Here is a 21,239-nt window from a genome sequence, read left to right as displayed (position 1 = left end):
CTTTCTTCCTCCCCACATTGCATGAGAACTGTGACTTGCTTAACAACCTCTAAGGGTTTATATTTACCTAAGTACCTTTCATAGAAAAACTAAAATCGAAATGTTTATTGTACTGAAATCCTACTGATATGTCACTTGCATAATAATTTGGAACACAGTGTAATGTCAGATTAGGTAGATATAAAATCTCAATTAAGATAAAAAAGTCACAACTACCTTTTTATTCTGAGCTGGAAACTGGCTTCCATAAGAAACACCATACTTCTCTTCAATACTTCATTCATATTTGAGCCATCTTGAGTCTGTACTACTATATCAACATGCTTATAGATCAAGAGATGGATGGATCAAGTTCCTGAAAAAAAAACCCTTGAAAGGTATCTGTATAAGTCAACTTCCATCCTTTAAAAATCATTGTCATGACGCATCAACCTTGAGAAAGACTCTCTGGGGTGAAGCCAAGGAAATGTCTTCCACAGCCGCAGATATAATGTCACGCTTTGACCAGAGCATACTGTCCTTGAGTTGCTGGCGATCTGAATGAGAAGGTCACAGGAAGGAACTACATGCTATATCCCAGTGAATTAATCATTTGAATTAGCAATGCCTCTGAATGATGATGACTTCAACTATGTGCTATACTATGCGGTTTTGTTCGGTATATAATGTGGGTAATTGAGCAAACAAAAGAGTTGATAACTGCTACTCCCGCTAGGTCTTTCACCACAGAGCCAGCAGCGTGTACAAGATTTATAGGCCATGATATAGTTAGTACAAGGACAAAAATGTGTCACTAAACCATGTGACTTCCATTCTATGAGCTCTGATCACCTTAAAATTATCTCACTTACAGGATACAGTCAAAACCAACACAAATATTAAACATCGGCTAAAAGAACCCCAGAGGAAAAGGTCCTTTTTCAATGAATTTGTCAAGAAGGATGTACATGTTAAGAAGCAACATGTTAAACCCTACACTATACACTTCATTCAAATATTCAGTAAGTCATATGCAAGTGTGTACAAAGGATAACAATACATGGAGGACTTCAGGATGATCTCAGCATCCATGTAAACCCATAGTGCTCATAGTGAAGGTCAGATGGACTGATTTCAGACAAATCTGATATCTGAATCTGCCTCGGAAAACACTGCAGCTCTAGTTCCCTCTGCAGTGTCCTCTAAATACACCAGCTCAATGGTTAATCAATCCCTACATGCTGCCTGCCTCTGTGGTTGGAATCGACATGGTTTCACATGTTCCCTTTGGCTGTAAACCTCCAAATCTGTTTCATGGACACTTACCACACAGAGAGGTCATCGTCGACCCCAAACTAGGCTGAAAAATATGTGCTTAGCGCATGTTTATTTACAGATCTACTAAAAGCATTTAATTAAATAGTCAGCTAATGAGGTTTTGGCAGTCCTCTGGAGCATTTGCTGTAATTGCTCGCAATCTAATTTCAGCAGATTGCTTGCTCTTCTGCAAGCACAGAATGTTTGGACGCTCTGCAGATTTAATAAAGCTGCAGAGATTGAAATGACTTCAAAGATGAGAGAAAAAAATCAATTTAGAGGCTTTATTCTTCTACTTTTTTTTTTCTTTTTTTTTTTACTTTTTTTTTTTGTATTCAGAAATTAATTGTGATTATAAATGGAGGATGTGTGAAATAGATGGATTATGTTTGATGGGTTTAAGCAGAAGTCATTGAACTTTGTCATTTCAGACAAATTAGTGGATAAACGTCCCGTGGAGCTCAGATGTCAACATGATTGACAAAATGACTGACATTTAAGACCTGTGCCAACTTCACCACAACTGTTTGTTCCAAAATCAACCTTAATGTAACAAAACTGATTAGATATTGAACGTCTGGAGCAGTGTGTCTTACCTCTGATGTTTCCGCGAGCTGAACGGGGAGAAGGAGGGTTTGCTCCGCCGGGTGGAGATGCTCCTGGACGGGCTGCCGTCCTCCGTCGCTTCCTCCACATTTAGCTGCGGTATGATCTGGCCGCCAACTGTACAAGCCATTTTCCTCGACTGCTCATGTAAAGTGCATCTAACCTCCCTTCAGAAGGAAAGTTCGCCTCAGGACGCAATGTGGACGGGAGGTGCTGTTTGCAGATCTAGACATGGGGCTGGACTGCAGGGGCTGGGAAACTGGAGAACTGATTCGAATGATTTGTGATTTCAAGAAGTGACACCTCACGTAATCGTATGAAATCATGTTGAATCAGTGCGTTTTTTTTAAGAGTTCTGTGTGATACTAGCAAGATAATACTAATTGTATTACTTTCCCCATACGTTCAACATGATTTTGTCCCACAAGTCTCAGCGCTTTAAAGCGTTGTCCGATTCGTGAACGAATCGTTCTTGTAATTCGGATCTTTTCAATGAATCAGTTGAATCGGTTCACAAAACCGGTCGGCTTTCTTTCGGACATGTTTGACTATTAATCCAACCGATGATCGTAAACTGATATATATAGGCTAAATAATAATAATTTTTTTTTTTTTTTTAAATCTTAATAAAACATAATAAAACGTAAGAAATAAACGATCGACAGTTTTATCAACAGCCATATGAAACCAAAGTTGGTTTTTATAAATAGAATATTATTGAAACAAATGATTTGAGCTCTGAACTTTCTCAGCCAAGAAAAGGTTAGTAAAATTAATAAATTAATTCTAGCATCGTTTAAATGCAAATGCAAAATATATGTATGTTCTACTTTTTTTTTTTTTTGAGCTGAATCATGGCTGCAACAACAGACCTGTAGGACCCGTGATGAAAATATTTTGATAGGCGGTTCTTTGAACAAATTAAATGAGTCGGATTTCCAACTTTGTCCACTTGACTTAGAGGTTGTCCACCTAGAATCCACAGCGAATTAAATACAAATATTATGTTTGTTTTCTGGTAGCTTAGCTGCGTCTAAACTAATATGTTAAATTACTTGCCCTATAAACGTTGAAGATGGACTCAGGAATGAATTCAGTCTAAAGCATGCACTAGTGACAGGTGGTAGCCTATTGCAGGATGAATCGTCAATATTTCGAGCCATTTTCCAAATAGAGAGTGACTGAAAATAGTCTGCTAAAGGCTGAGTTTGTTAATAGTACTATACATTAGCATAGATTGATTCAGAGCTAATAGGCATGGACTAAGATCCATATTCTGAACTCTTGGGTTCTTCCTGAACCGAATGCAAAAACACAAAAGCATGGTTAGATATAAGCTATTAGATTAGATATAAATGGTCTTTCCTTCTCACATGCTCCCTATTTTATACTGTTGATTTATATTCAGGTGCAGGTAAAGCCGCACTTTGGCCAGTAGAGGGCACAATTGCACTAACTGTGATCAGGCAGGCATCCTGAGCTCATCTTATTGTTACTAGTGAGGAACAAAGAGAAGAGAAATGGATTTTAGACATTTCAGAACTGTGATCTATTGGAAAATAATGGATTATATATTTTTTTTTGTACAGGAAATCTGGGTCAGTCTTCTGTGAAGAGCTTTGCCCTAACAACACCGTGAGGTGCTAACAGGCTCTGTTATTGCATGAAACAGGCCTGAATCACAATGAGACTGAGAACAATTACACCACAATGGAGGGATTAAGGAATGAATAATTAACTTCTTTTATTCTTTTTCCTCATTCTTAGCCAAGACACCCGATTACTCCAAAAACTGGATTCAAACTTAGGCCTACTCATCAGATGGATGGCTGTCGCTGCAGGAAATAATTTTTTTCCATAAATATGGGAGGCTGGGGTAAGATGACCAACACCAAACCACCACCTTAATTTTTTTCTCCTGACCATAGATAACACAAAATATCATCTCAGCTTTTGTTCTATTCTATTTTTAATTTTGTCATTTCATCTGAATATCAACATGTGTTAGATTTAGTCATTCGTAACAGTTTTGACGTTAATTGATGTAATTTTCTCTCTGGAAAATAGTGATCTATGACATTGTATGTAGTTTTTTGTGTCAATTTGTTAATGAGGGATTTGTGGAGTAAAAGTTAGAGATTTGATTTTGAAGTAAATAGATAAGTTAGACCCTTGGGGTAAGATGACCCCACCAGATTTGCCACAGAAGGCCCCGTTGTTGTTACTAGTGTTATTATTTGTAAATGTAATAATTATTGTAATTAATGGGGTTATTATTCAGTATTTCCATGAATTAGAAGTACATTTCAGACATCTTTGCTTTTATTAAAACCTATAGATTAGTTAGTTAATGTTTCTATTTATTTCCTATAATCACACATTTCCTGATGCATCATCATCCTGCACATGCTAAATTTATATCTAAATGTGTTACAATTTAAAAGTGAATCCACATTGTTCATAAGGGGGGCATTTTCCCCCATCCTACCCTTACATTTCAAGGGATATGTTTGTATATCTTTAAATTTGGTTTTTGATCCATCCACAAAGACAAAAGGTGTTTGAGAGAGGAAAACTACTGAAACCTCTGTGCAATGAACAGAAAATGACACTGTTTTCATTGGCTTGCCATTGAATGCTTTATTACAAACCAAAGGAAAATCATTAAGATACTGTACAAATATACATTTGAAATGAGAGGAAATATGTACAAGGTCTTTTGTAATTTGTCCAAACAATAGCCATCTTAAAAATAAAAAATATTAGCGACAGAGGGAATGGCTCATGGTTTCCTTACTCATGCAGTCGAAACACTAGACTGACCAAACAAAACTACTGTATACAGCTGCAGAAGTGCAAAGTCATTGACAAGAATGAGTTCATTCAATGTTTATTCGGTATAATGAAAGTTGACGTATAAATACAAAAGGTATTTTTTACATTTTAAACCAAAATCCTTTTTATAATGCGATTCTTAGTATATAATGCTACTGATATTAGCACCGAGCCAAAATACTCGTCTTTCTCTAGCTATCATTGTCATGCAGGTCCATTGCCAATAGTGTTTAGATGCACATTCTCTCAAGCAATTGTATGCAGGATGTTTAACATTAGAGCTCAGCATTCAAACTGTTCAGCCGTGACTGGCCGAACACAAACTCAACTGAACCATGCGTCTCAGCACATATCAACAGCAGACTCAGCCGAACAAGAACAGCGGGTTGCGAGGAAGTACTTAATATTACCTACTTCATTTCCTCACGTTTCCCGCGTGTGGAAAGAGACTTCAAAGCCGGGGAATCGACCGGGCTGTGGGTTGAAGCTAAATCAATGGAACTGGGTGCACTGTCTTTTGCACTGGCCTTAAGAGTTGTGAAGGATTGGATTTAGATAAATAACGTCAGCCGTTGATTTCTTTACCTCTGGAGCATTGACATCCAAGTCTTGTTCCATGCAGAGACGGTTATTCCCTGATTATCCGGCAAGAAGACATTGTTCTGTCCTTAAGGGTGACCTGTCACTTTGAATATTTTCTGACATCTTGTTCGACCATCTAATTCACTTCTGAAGACGTAAAAAAACAAGAGGGGAGGAATTCATGTTATGGCCCCCTGCTGTTTAATGGGGACTCGAAAAGCACATTTATGCAGCTGATTCTGGGTATGAATGCATCTCTGAGCATTAGAATTCATCAAACATTGAAATATAAGAGGGGAAAACAACTGAAAAACAGAGAAAATACATTTGCAATGGCATTAGTGTAATCGGAATACAACTAGGATACAAAAATGATTAATATATATAAATCTGCACCCAAGAATTTAAAGCTTCTAACCTACTGCAGTTACTATGTTGTGTATTTTGCTTAAATAGCAAAAAATCAAATTAATCTTAAAAATAAATGGTTGAAAAGAGGAAAAAAGCACAAAATAGCCAGCTATACAACACATTCAAAGCTCAATCGCAGGCCCAGATCAAATCTGCAAACTTTTTTTTTTCACATTTTCTGAGATGATTTTTTGAAAACGATTTAAACATGACCAAATGTATTAAACTGAGCAGAAAGCACTACATTCTTATTGGTAGATGAAAGCATTAGCAAATTAGCCATAATATTTAATAAAAAAAAAATACACAAATGTTAAGGGTAACATAGAGCAGTGGCCTAAGCAAACTTCCAAAAGAGGCACAGGATGATTTAAATATATTTAAAATGAAATCTAGTTTTAATTAAAATGCTAAACACACACACACACACACACACACAAAGAATGTAAACTGAAATTTTATTTTTCCCTCTAAATAACTATTGTTTTTGTTGAAGAACGTATTTTATTGAAGAATCTTATATCTTCTTGAATCACAATATTAATCGTAGTTGATTAATTCAACTGAACACATCAACTTCCAGTTTATTTTAATAAAACATTTTAAAACAAGTAGTGCTGTCAAACGATTAATCACGATTAATCACATCCAAAATAAACGTTTTTGTTTATATGTGTGTGTACTGTGTATATTATGCATATATAAATACACACACATACATGTATATATTTAAGAAATATTTACATGTATACATGTATATAAACATATTTACATATAATTTATATTATATATAAATATATTTTTGTCAAATATATACATGCACGTGTGTGTATTTACATATACATAATAAATATACACAGTACACACATATTATTTAAAAAAAACTTTTATTTTGGATGCAATTAATCTTGATTAATCGTTTTACAGCACTAAAAACAAGCAGAAATAGCTTTAAATTGTTTTGGATAATTGGGGGCCTTAGAGTCAAAAAAGTTCGAATTCTGTAGAACTAGTGCTTTCCACGCAGTCAGATTGTGTGTGGGCTAATTGTCGGTTTCATCCTAATCGGTTAGACACTTCAGATCTAAATAAACCAGCACTGAATAAGCCTGACCCAACCTCATCATACTTGCATCCAATGGGATGCGCCAACCAGACATCTGATTTCAATTGCAAATACCAGGAGCCAAAGCCGAGCCAAACCATTTCTCCATTGAGACAATCAACCTCATTACTGAAGATACTGTATGCATTATCCTGAAAAATGTGAGTGAATGATTTAAAGGGATTGTGCACACACATTACGAATGCTGTTAGATACTTTAACTGAAATATCTTTATATGGAATTCCTATAAATACCTGTTAAATATGGAATACGTCTATTCATATGGAATATTTATAGCTCTAATGAGGAATAAACAAATTTACTGTCATTGTTTATATCGTAGTGTGTTGATTTCTCCTCGTTCTGGGCCAATCGTAGCGTCTGCGCCCAGCAGGTGACCTGCCATTGGCTGTTGAGGTGTGATACCTGCTGGGCTGCCTGGCAAATGCTGATTGGCTGAGGAAATGAGTGGCAGATGTGAATCCTCGTAGGGGCGGACGAGCAGGTGCCGGAAAGAGTCCGCTTATGTGAGTTTCTCCTCCAGTCCTGTAGCTGTCAGCTCAAACCCAGCGAGGACAGGAAGTGTGTGGTCAGGTAGACAGGCTGTCTGTCTGGGTAAAGGCAGAGCTGAATCTCTGTTCATATCTGCCTCTTTTGTTTGCTCAAACCACCATAACAACACAAGGCACAGCCCTCACATCCAAACCCCCCTTTTTTACCCTTTAAAAATACATACTCTCCACGAGGGGTCTCATTCCACTTCAGTGTGCACATAAAAACAACAAAAGCATTTATTTTCCAACAGAGTCAAATGTGTTGAAACAAAAGGCCTGACCACCTGGGTTTTCCGCAGGGAATGGGAAATCCTTTGGGAATGCTCCAGATACCAGATGTGGGAGTTGATGCTTGCTGCGGTGTGTGTATTTATTTGTTTGTGTGTGTGTGTGTGTTTATGTGGGTTTTTTTTTTTTATTCCTACACAGTCTGGAATGCCTTGGTTTGCGCGGGGATCATCACCGGTGTGGCGCCCATCCTCGCCAGGTTTCCTGGGTTGAGCTTTGCCGGGCTGAGTTTGGGGCTACTGCTGGGCTCCGGAGGTTTGGGGACTACATGGTTGTACGGCGGTGGTACTGAAGGGAAGTTTTCAGGCTGCCCGCTTTCTTTAAGGGCAGCCACCACGGGCAGTCGAGGCCTGGGCCCACGGGGGGCGCTGTTGTGCACCATAGATTGAGTGGAGGAGGCCCCGGAGCGAGAACTACCGGAGCGAGAGGAGGAGAGAGAGTTTGGCTTCACCAGTTTGGCTTTGGGAGCTTCCGCATCTTCCCTAAAACATAAAGAGAGAAACACTGTGAGATTCTTCATCTTAAAGGGTTAGTTCACCCAAAAATCTAAATTCTGTCATTAATTACTCACCCTCATGTCGTTCTACACCCGTAAGACTTTTGTTCATCTTCAGAACACAAATTAAGATATTTTTGATAAAATCCAATGGCTCAGTGAGGCCTGCATTGACAGCAAGATAATTAACCCTTTCAGATGCCCAGAAAGCTACTAAAAACATATTTAAAACAGTTCATGTGACTACAGTGGTTCAACCTTAATGTTATAAAGCGACATGAATACTTTATGTGCGGCAAAAAAAAAAAAAAACTTATAGTTTTATAGCAAAACTTATAGCAAACAATATCTATTGATGGGCGATTTCAAAACACTGCTTCATGAAGCTTCGAAGTGTTATGAATCTTTTGTTTCGAATCAGTAGTTCGGAGCATGAATCAAACTGCCAAAGTCACATGATTTCAGCAAACGAGGCTTCGTTACGTCATAAGTGTTTTGAAACGTTTCGAAATTTCAATGGTTCACGTGACTTTTGCATAAAGTTGTTATTTTGTTTTTTTTTTGGCGCATAAAAAGTATTCTCGTCACTTCATAACATTAAGGTTGAACCACTGTAGTCACATGAACTGTTTTAAATATGTTTTCAGTAGCTTTCTGGGCGTTTCAAAAGTGTTAATTATCTTGCTGTCAATGCAGGCCTCACTGAGCCATCGGATTTTATAAAAATATATATCTTAATTTGTGTTCCGAAGATGAACGAAGGTCTTACGGGTGTAGAACGACATGAGGGTAAGTAATTAATGACAGAATTTTCATTTTTGGGTGAACTAACCCTTTAAGGTCTTTTCACACTGTGCTTAACCCCAGGTTATTGTCGTTCTAAACACCGCTTTTAACCGCTTTAACATTTCACATTTGTAATTTAGAAGCGGGTTAGCACCGCTTTTTACCCGGGGTTATGAAACCCTGCTCCAGAGCAGGGTTAGCACCACTTTTGCGGTGTTAACCCCGCATTGTGGTGCCAAGCTTGCACAGTGTGAAACGACGCGGTGTTAGAATATTACAGCTAGACGCTTAGCAACAGACAACCAATCGCGTGCCTCATATTCATGTACTTAGGACAACCACGGAAAGCCTCACATTGTATATAAACAGTAAATTCAGCGTTTGAGAGGAAAAATGTCAAATGCTGACAGAAAACGTGACATTTCATTCTTATCTTTATAGTCCGAAATGTCTATTCAGTATAAACTCGATAGTACAGTCAGCAATACGAGGATGCGCAATGCTAGAGCTACGTAAACAGGTCGCGTGCTGCGTTCATCCAATCAATGACACTGACACTGCAAATATGCAAATAAGAATGTTAACCCATGGTTTAGGAATGTACAATGTGAAACGTCAGCTAATTAATACCCAGGATTAATTGTTAACCCCGGGTAAATTATGAGCAGTGTGAAACGTGAAGCAAGATAACCCAGGATTCTGTTTACTCGGGGTTTAGTGTGACCCAGGGTTAATGTTTTTTTAAGTGTGAAAAGCCCTTTAGTGTGTTATACACAAAGGGCCTGCAAATGTCTGTGCCAAATTGGAAGTGTTATTATTCAGACAGCTAGCTATAAACATGTCAACTCCCTCAGAAAGACTCCAGAAAGACTCCAGGACAGTAGCTGCCCTGAAACAACTAAGTTCCCGCTATAACATCCATTTGTGGAAATGCTAAGAATGCAATGCAAACTTGTGTTGGCATATAAATTGTGCAGTGTAACTCATTTCAGAACACAATGTCATGAAATCAATTTTTTTTTTTTTTTTCAAGTTCAAGAATGTTGGTAACCAAACAGTTTCTGTTCCCATTGACTTCTATTATATGTTTTTGTCCACAATGGAAGTCAATGAGAACCAAAACTGTTTGGTTACCAGCATTCTTAAATGTATGAGTGAATAAATGATGACAGAATTTTCATTTTGGGTGAACTATTTTATTCCATTCACTAAAATATATTTATTTAAATGTATGTGAAAAATCTATTTTAATAATATATTTTTGGCTACTTTTTGTATATTAATTTAAAAATATATCTGAAAATATATTTTTGCCATATGGGTTTAGCAACTAGTTAGAAGCATTTCTGTTCAACAACTCACAGTCAGTGCATTTCAATCCTAAATGCTTTTTTAAAAAGTTTGTGCAATATCTACTAAAATGTCAACAGAGTTTGCATAGCTAGAAGCATTTGCATTCACAAACATGCATAAGAGTATGTTTTGGGCCTAAATGCACTTTACATTTTATAAAATGTTTTGATAAATTCACTAAAGCATAAAGACACTCAAATACCTTTAAACCTTTCAGGCTACTAGCTAACAAATCTAGGGAAAGTGACTTCTGCTACACTGGAACCATACAGTATGTATCTCTTAACCTCAACGAGAGAAGTGTGTATCTCGCTGTCGTTTGCATAATTAATGCTCACTCATCCTCCAAACCTGCATAATTCATCCTGACACCCGCAAATTAGCCTAGACATGAATGCAAGTCAACAAAGAGAAATAGAGCTGCTAGACATTATAAATGATGTCAGGCTGTAATTTGCAATTACTTTCTATGTGCTATATAAAGATATTTTTTTACCTTATTTCATTGGGCGCTTCCTCCTCCTCATATTTCTTCTTCTCTTTCTTGCGGAAAACAAGCCAGACGATGAGGATAATGAGGAGAACGCCGAAGGACACACCCACCACGGCACCAGCCACCACGCCCATTCCACGGACATCTGCAAAAGAGTGGACACATCACAGCTGTTTCCATTTTATAATAAGTTATGGTGTATGCTAAGGTAAGCTTCACTGTTATTATTGTCAAGTCAAGTCACATTTATTTATACAAAGTTCTGTCATGAAACTCTAGATGGCACAGGCTGATAGGTCCTTAACTCAATCTGCTTGCAATCACATCATTCTCTGTAGGGACAGCTGACTGGTTCCTGCTCTATTAGTAGCCAATGAGCTCGCTGCTCAACCTTCAAATACTAGTCAGCATTTGCTGTAGCAGTGCAGCGTGCTTCAGAAACCCTTCACCTTCCCCAGCACCACCTGTATAGAACTGCTACGTATAATTCATGTAAGCTATATTGTACAGCAGCAGCAATAACCAACAGAAGCAGCAGCAGCGTAGCAGATCTATTCCACCAATACCAAACATATCAACATTGTTATATCCATTACCATGCCAAACACTCAGAGAGTTGCCGTGACAGAAATATAGTGCTTTAACAATACAGATCGTTCACAGTAATAAACAAGAAAATAACAGTATTAATTTTGCAAAGTTCTTCAATTATGAAACAAATACCATTTCAGCTGTAAAGCATCTCTAAAAAGACAACTGTCATTATTCAGCTTAATTTAGTTGAATGTTGATTCGATTTAGTTCAATAAAACCGTGAATGTTGCAAAGTAAAGCCAACTCAGTTCAACTAAAGCAGCTTAGAAAAACTGCAATGATAAGGCAGTTCAGTGTTGATTCAGTTTAGTTCAATAATAGTTTAAAGTTCATCAATTCATGAAATGAACTTAATTCAGCTATAAGCAACTTAAACATCGGCGCACCATTTGTCCGGAGCCAACTATGTGTATAAAAAAGGCAAAATTTAATAATAATTGTAAAAAATTATAATAAAAATAAAATCAATAAGACTAGATAAATGGAACAACCTGAGCCTTTATAGGGAACAAAAATACCACAGAAACTTAAAGGTGGACTCAGTAGAGTTTCAAATACACTGTTTGGAAGTCAGCCGGGCCGACACCAACAACAAACGCGTAACCAATCAGCATTAGGGGGCATATGATGGTCGAGGAGAGAGAACGAGCAAGAGGGAGATTTGAAAATAAGAAAAAAAAACTGCAGAACGAGAGATAGGACACAATACAAAAGAGCTCAAAAGAATATCACTGGAATGAAGGTTTATGACTGGGCAAGCGCTTTAGGACTCGCATTTATATTAGAAAAGCTTTCCAGCGCTGGAGAGAGCTAAGTGGGAAGGCCTGAAAACAGACGTGGAGGCTGCTTTGATCCCGCTTCTCATGTGAGTAACACTGCGTTTTGATTGTCTGGAGCTGCTGTGCTGTTTGCGACTAACAACGAACGCTTTGTATTTACTCTTGTGTACTGTACGTTCATTTTTTGTGCTTCCTCGTCATTCGTTCATCAACTGCACTTTATTTTTCGTGAAGAATTTTGTTGCACGTCAGCTGTGATAAACAGACATCCACTCGCATTGCGTGTGTAACAGTGGCCAGATAGTGAGAGTTGTTAAGGTAAACCACTGCACACTGACAACCACTAGAGAATGCGGTGTTTAGCGTCATTGTTAGTGCATTCGCTTCACATGCCAGCAGCGATCGGGCTAGAGTTCGAGACCGACTCGGAGCAGGGTGGTTAGGATTGGAGTGTGACTTTTGGAGGCAGAACAATGAAGAGAGAGGTGGGTTTGTTTGGGTTGATTTCAAATATCAACAATGTCCAACAGCGTTGCTCAAAATCTACTTACCGCACCTTTAAGGATGGGTCTTTTGACTTTCACAACTACCCAGAACACCCTGTCAATCACCTAGCAGCACCTTAGCAAACACACAGCAACATATTAAAAACACTTAAAACACCTTAGCAATTGCAAAGAAACATCCTAGCAATCACCCACAACATTCTATTCTATTCTATTCTATTCTATTCTATTCTATTCACAAACCACACACATACAGCCCAGAACTGTTTAAACACTCGCTGTACACTACTGCACTAAGGAAAACCCTCTACATTCTTTTAAAAGACACATAAAACAAAGTTTTCATGCTCAGAATAGACCAACAAACAGCCTGTAACAAGCAGCCCCCTCTGCATTGCAGATACCTGAAGGATTGTAACTCACCATGAGAATACTCCAGCAAACAGCACAGCATTAATCAACCTACCACACTCACTACGCTCCTTCCTTTAATAATATGCCATTTTTTGCATGAATACATTTTTTTCTTTCTGCCTCATAATTAATTATTTCTTCTAATTCCATCATCTGATATTTAATTATGCAGCAGAGCAGTTTGAGAAAGGTTTGGAGGAAGGAATTAAACCAATGAACACTGTGTTAAAAAAAAGGATGATTTCTTTATTTGGATGTTAAATAGTGCTGAAAGATCGCACTGCATAGCAGAATTGGTCAGGATCTCACCGCCATCTTCACAAAAATACTGTGGGTTGCGATACAGCAATGACTTGTGCTGACAGTAATTCAATTATGTGTTGGAAGCAAGAAGAAAACAGCAAAGCAAAACAAAAATAAGGGCTAGGAAAAGGAATTTATGGTTTGCATAAATCTTTTCATCTGTGTCTGTATCACACAGAAACACTGGTCAAGTTCAGAATAACTACAAAATACAACTCATACTACATTGTGTCATGCAGCATGTATACTGTTCATAGTATGCAAATTTTCTGTATGCATCAGACTGCCTACCGTATCCCACAATGCAAAGCAATGCACTCTATTTGACTTTCCATTTTCAGCAGTAGAAAATTGGTGACATCTCCTTCTTGGCTTGTTTTTGTTTTTTTATCAGACTACCAAAAGTTAACACATTTTTTGACAAATTAACTTAAAAAAAGCAATTTGCATATTTATTTTCAAGGTAATGGATAACTGGATGTCACTCGCTAAATTAAACATGAAGCACAATGAGGTAATGTATCAACAGTGTAGCATACTACTGTTTAAAGCATTTATCAATGCATACTATGCACTATTTTTAGAAAACAGTAGGAAGTTGGCACAGTATGCAGTAAGAGGTATGCTAATATGCCATTCTGAACATATCCATACACACACAGATACTTACAGTGAACTTTGACCTCTAAAGTGCAGTTTTCTTCTCCGACATCATTGCTGGCGGTGCATTTATAGACACCCGCGCTTTCCCTCGTCAGATTTTTCAGCGTAACAATCTCAGTGTTCTTCAGATCTTTAGACAAAAAACACAAAGTTACTTTGATATGTTAATAGTTTACACAGTACTGCACTGCAGCCCCACCCTTTGGTCACCAAGGCTGCATTTATTTGATGCAATTTTCTATTTTAATACAATTTTTAAAATGTAATTTATTCCTGTGATGGCAAAGCTGAATTTTCTCCTTTACTCTAGTCTTCAGGGTCACATGATCCTTTAGAAATCATTCTAATATGCTAATTTGGTGCTTGTTACTGTTACGATTCCTGTCTCGTGTTCCCCTGTCTTGTGTTTAAGGACTCTTATTTTGAAGTGTATTGATGTTCCTATTGTTCCTGCTGTTTTACTTCCTGTGATTAGTTCCTGTTTCCTTTGTTTCCATTTGCTCTCTTGTTTATTACCAAAGTTACCCTTGTTAGTCACCATAGCAGCAACTTAATACACACACCTGTTTCTTTTGCCAGTTTCGTTATCTTGTGTATTTATACCCAGTGTCTCTCTTGTTCTTTGTCTGGTGTTGTCCTTAATGGATGTCATGAGTTTGTTTGTTTTAGTTCTGTTTCTCCCGTGTCTGGAATAACCTATTTTCTGTCTGTATTTACTTTTGTTGTTTTGTTTAAATAAATGTGTCCACTGCATTGGGATCCAATGCTCCTTCGTCGTTACTAAAGAAGCCACGTCACATTGCTCAAGAAACATTTCTTATTATTATCAATGTTGAAAACAGGTGTGCTGCTTAATATTTTTTTTGAAAAAAAAAAAAATGTCCGAAATCGCCCCCTATATCCTTAAATAGGACACTATTTGAGGGGACAGCCCTTTCATTCATTTGTAGTGGTGTCCGAAACCATAGTGGACAATATCGAGTGCACTCATTCAATCCCATAATGCACCACAATAACGAGTGTACAGCTGATGTACACTCAATGGTTAGAAAATAACCATAATGCATTGTGAGGGTTCCACCGAATGAATTCCTGTGTCTTGCTAGAAGTTGGCAACCACAACTATTTTTCCAAAGCGCTGGTCCAATGTGGCTACAGTGTAATATCATACAGGTATAAATTCCTTTTTAATTGATTATTTAATTGTTTAATTAAGGGTATACATGCTAGTTTCCATGACAGAGTTCAAGATAAATCTTTTCATTACTTCTGGAGTTGCCAGTTTGCTAAGTTTCAAATAATTATTAAACAGCAAGCACAAACTATGCAAAAGCACCAGCCCTTCCGGCACACTCAGTGTCCGAATTCACTCACTCGTTTTCATTCAGTCCTAGTGAACTATATTAGTGGAGTAATGAAGGGAATAGTGAATGAGGGTATAGGGGGCAATTTCGAACACAGCTCATGACACATTTTTTGTTCAGGATTCTTGAATAATAGAAACATCAAAACAGCATTTTTTTTTAACAATGTAAAAGCCTTTTTGATCAATTTAATGTATCCTTGCTGAATAAAAGTGTCCTTTTTTTTTTTTTTTTTTTTTTTAAATCCTACTGACCCCAAACATTTGCTGTAGCTGTATATTAAATATCAAATATGTTTTAACTGGCTGTGATTGTGTCATGACTCAAGCATCGTTATCACACTGTGAGTGACACAACAAATAAAAACCAGGCGTTAAACAAAATGTTGCTTTATATGGCTGATTAGGACATAGACGAGACTTTACTTGTCACTTTATTACACTGGGCCAGATTAGGACACGCTGTCACACTTCAAGCTTCAAGTACTAAACCTAAACACTAGTAACCTCTGGTTAGTGTTGATTTCATTGAAACCTCATTTCTGACATGAAACAACCACTGAAAGTGTTCAGTTGAATGAACAGAGCATGCTCTGCACAATTCTCCATAAAGGCTGATGAAGGGTAGAGAACGCATTACATTACACATACGTCACATCTCCTATCCGATCTCATAAGAGGGGCTAATTGAGGAGGTAGTGAAGCATGTGGGGTAAAAAGTGCTGATGGAATTGATGTAAATTTAATTTGAGAATGCTTGCGGTGTTAAATTGGCCCTGTAGTGTCTTCATCTATTTTCTGCTCCTCCAGAGAGGAGGTGTCCACATGATTTACTCGCCACGCTTGGAAGATAAACTTAACGCTGCATTTTCTTTCTTCTCGTGAAAGCAGTATTGAAGGGGTCGGAGCAGAGCGAGTCAGTTTGGCATTTAAAAACCTGAGCAACAGGTTACAGTCAGAAGATCATCTTCATCTACATCACATTCTCTAAATGTGGCACAGATTCTCTCCATAATTATTAGTAATAATTATCACTATTAAAGTTTCATTTTGCTTAAAGGTGAAGTATGTAAGAATATTTTATTTTAAAATACATTCTTTCAACCCAGTTTATTGTTCTATTGTTTTCTATTAGTATGCCATTCATAGGTTTATCTCACCCAAAAGTGTAAACATTGAGCCCCCCAGGTACCATCTAAACACTGAGAGCAGTCCACTCAGATCTGTCAGTCTCTTTCCAGTTCAACCTATAGCAAAAGTTTGGGGCGTGGCTACTGTAGCAGGCGGAGCCAGAGGGTGTTTAGCCACTGTGGGACCACCATGACTGACACGTTTTTGTGGAAAAGACATTCAGCTTTGGGTACAAGAGTCTTCAAAGATTAAACAGGTCATGAACAAGATCAGGGCATTGTGATACAACACGCTACAATGGACACTTCAATACAACATCATGTGTAGCGAAAACAAGCTAATAAGAGCTGTGCGTGTAATCCTCACTCCCCTGGCCTCAAGAGGCGCGATAGCGACTCATACTAGAGACTGCGGTCTTTAGTGTCCTTGTTAGAGTGCCTGCCTCCCATGCCGGAGACACCGGTTCGAATCCCGCTCGAAGCGGTTCGAGTAGGACCAGTTACATTTGGTGCCGTGACCCGGATGGGAGTGAGGTGTAGGGGGGTGAGTGTAAAGGAGGCAAGCTAGTAATAGCTGTGCATGTAAACCTCATTCCCCTGGCCTTAAGATGCGCGCTAGAGACTGTGGTCCTTGTTAGCGCACCCCCCTCCCATGCCAGAGAAGCCAGTTCGAATCCCACTCGAGTAGGACCAGTTACTCATGACATATAGCAACACAGCTAAAAGTAGTCCTAATATGTGGAACCTTTTATTGAAAGTAGCCTACTTTTACCTGTTGAGACATGCCTTCACAAGCAACCTTATGAGCTGTATTTGTGATGTTTGAGTTGGGGGTGGCACATGCATTTGCAAAATATGCTGTATTTTTGTAATTCTGCTAGGTGTCACTAGTGTCACAGAAACTCCATACTTCACCTTTAAAGACGTAAACGATAAAATGCTATTACTTTTCAAAGAGCTCACCAATGAGGGCCAGAGGTGGGAGCTTGCCAACGTATTTTCCCTTGTCCAAGACTCTCTCCCATTTGTAGCTGATCGGGTCAGAACCATCTGTGGACTTGCAGCTCAGTCTGACATCACTTCCTTCCAGCAGACGACCCTCCATCCAACAGCGTGGTTTGGAAGGCTTCACTGCATGTTGCAAAACAGACAAAACGCATATGTTAAGGTAAACATTACATCATAGTATGAGTTATCTTATATTGTTATATAGGTATTTTAGAAAAGAATGTGCTTATATATAACAGTTTTAGTAATCCAATGAATTTTATATCACAATACAGGTATTTCAGCTAGAAATTTAACAAAGAATGGCCCTATATATTAAAGGGTTAGTTCACCCAAAAATGAAAATTCTGTCATTAATTACTCACCCTCATGTTGTTCCAAACCCGTAAGACTTTCGTTCATCTTCAGAACACAAATGAAGATCTTTTTTAATGATGGGTGAACTATCTCTTTAAATAACCACATATTGATGCATATTTTTTCAGAAAATCCTCTTAATTTAATATCACAATATAGGTGTTTTAGCTGAAAATTCAACAAATTATTGGCTTATATATTAAATAACCAGGTAGTAATGCATATCTTTGGATAATCAAGTAAAATAAATCTTTTACAAATAAAAGATATTTAATCTGGACATCTTCATTTGTTATGTGCTTTTTAACTTGAGTTTAAAGACTAAAAACAGTAAAACAAATTTTGGGACGAGCAGTTTAAAGTATGTAAGTAAAACCAGATCTATACACTCACACATGCACTTTTACCCTTTTTGCATCATTCCCCATTTAGATCTGTTTTTTTCTCACATCATGAACCTTTTAAAACCCAGCGTGATGCCAGTGAGCTCTATAACATGAATCTGTAAAACAACCCGTTCACCATTCAGTCCTCGACCCCCCGCTCCTGCCTACCCCGGCCATCAGCATCTGCTCCTGCCGCCTCTATCTGCTGAGCCAGGACAATTCTGCCCCGGCACTCGCAGGGGGGGATGCAATTACAGCCGCTGAGTGGGATGCAGGTCCCCTCCATCTCCAGACTCTGTCAGGATCACTTACTGCGCATAGAGTAGGCTGCAGTCGCATCCTTTGCCAAGCCATTATCTTTGTGTTGAACAAGACAAATGCTAATGTTTGCCCCTCGGAATCGAACGTGTCGTTTGAAAGCTACGGATCATTTGTACAAATGCATGCGTAAATTTGTGGCGCTCTTAAATGTCTTTATACAGCTGGCGAAGCGGTTAAAATGGAATGAGGGAATATCGAAAGAAACAATGGGGGAAAACAGACGTATAATATTTCTATGCAGGAAGAAGTGTTTATTCAACATGTCCTCATAATAATACATGTTGAATGAGTAATTAAGACTGATTTATGTGTTTTGGAAATTCAACTATAGTGTGTCCTATAAATTATGTAGATTTATACATGTCTTTTTCCTCCATGTTATCATGCATAATGTGTCGTTCTTATTGTCACACAGTCGCTGAATGTCATTTCACGCCAAGATTGAGGCACAACTGGCGCACTATGCCCAGTGACAACATCCTGGTGCTATTTCTGTACCCCTTACTCCATGACATAAGCATCTGTCATGTCTTTATCGTTCCCCAGGCCTACAAGGGGAGTTAATTAAAGCCAAGCCGTAGGGCCAAAGACTCACAGAGCACGATGAGTTTGACTGTGTTCCAGTAGTACTTCCCGCCGTTCTTGACCTTGCAGATGTAATCTCCGGAGTCTGTGAGCGAGAGGTCACTGATCGTGAGCGAAGCATCACCCTTTAGATAGTCGCCCGCTAGGGACAGCCGCCCATCTTCGCTCTCGTTGGGGGCATAGATCCGACCCGCAAAGTACGTGATCAACTAGTGAAAGAAGAAACATTCAGCGAATGAATAAATACTGCTTTGATTAAGCTTTTGAAACTCTATGAGCTACAGGCGAAATCCAGTGAGGGTTGAGTCACGCCTGCAGTAGGAGTCTGCTAAACTCTGATGTCACTGTGAATCAGGCCTTTGTTCGCTTGGTTATATTTGTCTTTCGGTGTCCCTGGTACTCAACTTCATTTGGTAAAGCAGCGCTAAAACTATTCTGCTCACCAGAAACTGCCCTTTTCACTGATAAAATGGTCACACTTTAGGTCAGGGTCTAATTCTCACTATCATCTATTGACTACGACTTTTGCCTCAATAAACTCCAAATTACTGCTTATTAATACTTAGTAAGATAGTTGTTAAATTTAGGGATTTTGTTGGATTAAAGGGTTAGTTCACCCAAAAATGAAATTTCTGTAATCACCCTCATGTTGTTCCAAACCAGTAAGACCTTCGTTCATCTTCAGAACACAAATTAAGTTATTTTTGATGAAATCTGAGGGTTTCTGAACCACACATAGGCAGCAATGTCATTGCATCTTTTGAGGTCCAGAAAGGTTGTAAAGACATTGTTAAAATTAATGGTATGAAGTGTGCACAAAAGAAAAAATTGTGCGCAAAAGCCGGCGTTCTGACGTGATTTTTGTTTTGTTTTTGCACGTTAAGGTTGAACCACTGTAGTCACATGGACTATTTAAGTCAATGGCTACCGTCAACATTCTTTAAAATATCTTCTTTTGTGTTCAACAGAAGAAACTCATACAGGTTTGGAACAACATGAAGATGAGTAAATGATGACAAAATTTTCATTTTTTGGGGTAAACTATCCCTTTAAATGGCTACATGCAATTTAGAAAAATAGCTCTGAAATGATTCGTCACTGGCAGGAAGTTCAATCGGCAAAAGGTTTGGCCCCTTCTTGTCAGATATATTGTGTCAGGAAGGACCTCAGGGAGCAGCTTGAGCCATGGCAAGATTAAAATGTAAAACTTGTCCTCGGGCCAATTCCACATCATTAGGTCATAAAAGTAATTGTTGGGGGTGATACGAGGCAAACCAGTGACATGTTAAATGCGAGCAGTTTTTACAGTGCTGATTGCAGCACCAGTTGATGGTGCAGTTTACAGAAAGGCAACCCTTCCCATCATCGCAGCAAAAAAGAACTGCACTGCAGATCAGGCACTGTGGCGAACAGCAAAGGCCAGAATCAGCAGCACAATGTCGCAGTGGCGGGAGATCAGACGCACACACTCACCACTGTCTGCCGGGAGCTGGATTTATGCAGCATCCATTCAATGTCCAGCAGGGAGATGTCGGCTTGCCACAGTTGATGGTGGCAAGGCAGTGTGGCATTGTCTCCGACCACCCTCTTCATCTCCGTCTGGCCATTTGCCTGAAGCACACTCAGCAATACTGTGGAGAGAGAGACAAAGAGAGAGAGGAGGAAGCGTTAAGGCCCGATGCCAGGAAGAAGTTATAGGACGGAAGGGCTTTAGTTGGCTTTACTGCAGGATGCAGAGGTAGACTGGGGGTTTTAGAGAGGGGCATCAGGGATATCATGCGACTGATCCACTGCGCTCACACACACGGGCGCAGCGGCACGGCTCTCATCCAGAGCACAGAGGAGATGATTCAGGCTAGAGGCCAGAGGCTCCATGGAGACAATCATTGTTATATTCTCAGATAAATTCCTGGAATTGGACAACGGTTTAACAGTTAAGCGGCCACTTTTCACACTGAATAGGAAATCATCTCAATAACGCAAGGGAGGGAATGGACTATTAGCGATTGCTGGAGATATGAAGA

The 21,239-nt window shown here is 38.7% G+C and overlaps 2 protein-coding genes across 2 annotated transcripts in view; both read right to left on the bottom strand.

Moving 5' to 3' along the window:
• The window catches only part of gramd1ba (GRAM domain containing 1Ba), a 78,938-nt gene extending 76,861 nt beyond the window's left edge, over positions 1 to 2,077 (bottom strand). Inside the window, exon 1 of the mRNA XM_051909385.1 lies at positions 1,893 to 2,077. Coding sequence (XP_051765345.1) covers positions 1,893 to 2,032 — 140 coding nt within the window. The 5' untranslated portion in view covers positions 2,033 to 2,077. The remainder of the gene's footprint in view (positions 1 to 1,892) is intronic.
• A 2,439-nt stretch (positions 2,078 to 4,516) lies between these two features.
• Positions 4,517 to 21,239, bottom strand: part of LOC127521463 (CXADR-like membrane protein) — a 67,096-nt gene continuing 50,373 nt past the window's right edge. The window contains exons 2-7 of the mRNA XM_051910731.1: positions 20,689 to 20,846; positions 19,226 to 19,424; positions 17,522 to 17,689; positions 14,073 to 14,195; positions 10,810 to 10,951; positions 4,517 to 8,160 (exon numbers count right to left, since the gene is read on the bottom strand). Coding sequence (XP_051766691.1) covers positions 7,812 to 8,160; positions 10,810 to 10,951; positions 14,073 to 14,195; positions 17,522 to 17,689; positions 19,226 to 19,424; positions 20,689 to 20,846 — 1,139 coding nt within the window. The 3' untranslated portion in view covers positions 4,517 to 7,811. The remainder of the gene's footprint in view (positions 8,161 to 10,809; positions 10,952 to 14,072; positions 14,196 to 17,521; positions 17,690 to 19,225; positions 19,425 to 20,688; positions 20,847 to 21,239) is intronic.

This window comes from Ctenopharyngodon idella, chromosome 10, assembly GCF_019924925.1.
Source record: "Ctenopharyngodon idella isolate HZGC_01 chromosome 10, HZGC01, whole genome shotgun sequence".
Classification (NCBI taxonomy): Eukaryota; Metazoa; Chordata; class Actinopteri; order Cypriniformes; family Xenocyprididae; genus Ctenopharyngodon; species Ctenopharyngodon idella.
The sequence above is the reverse complement of the archived record's forward strand: the minus strand, read 5'-3'. Positions and strand labels throughout refer to the sequence as shown.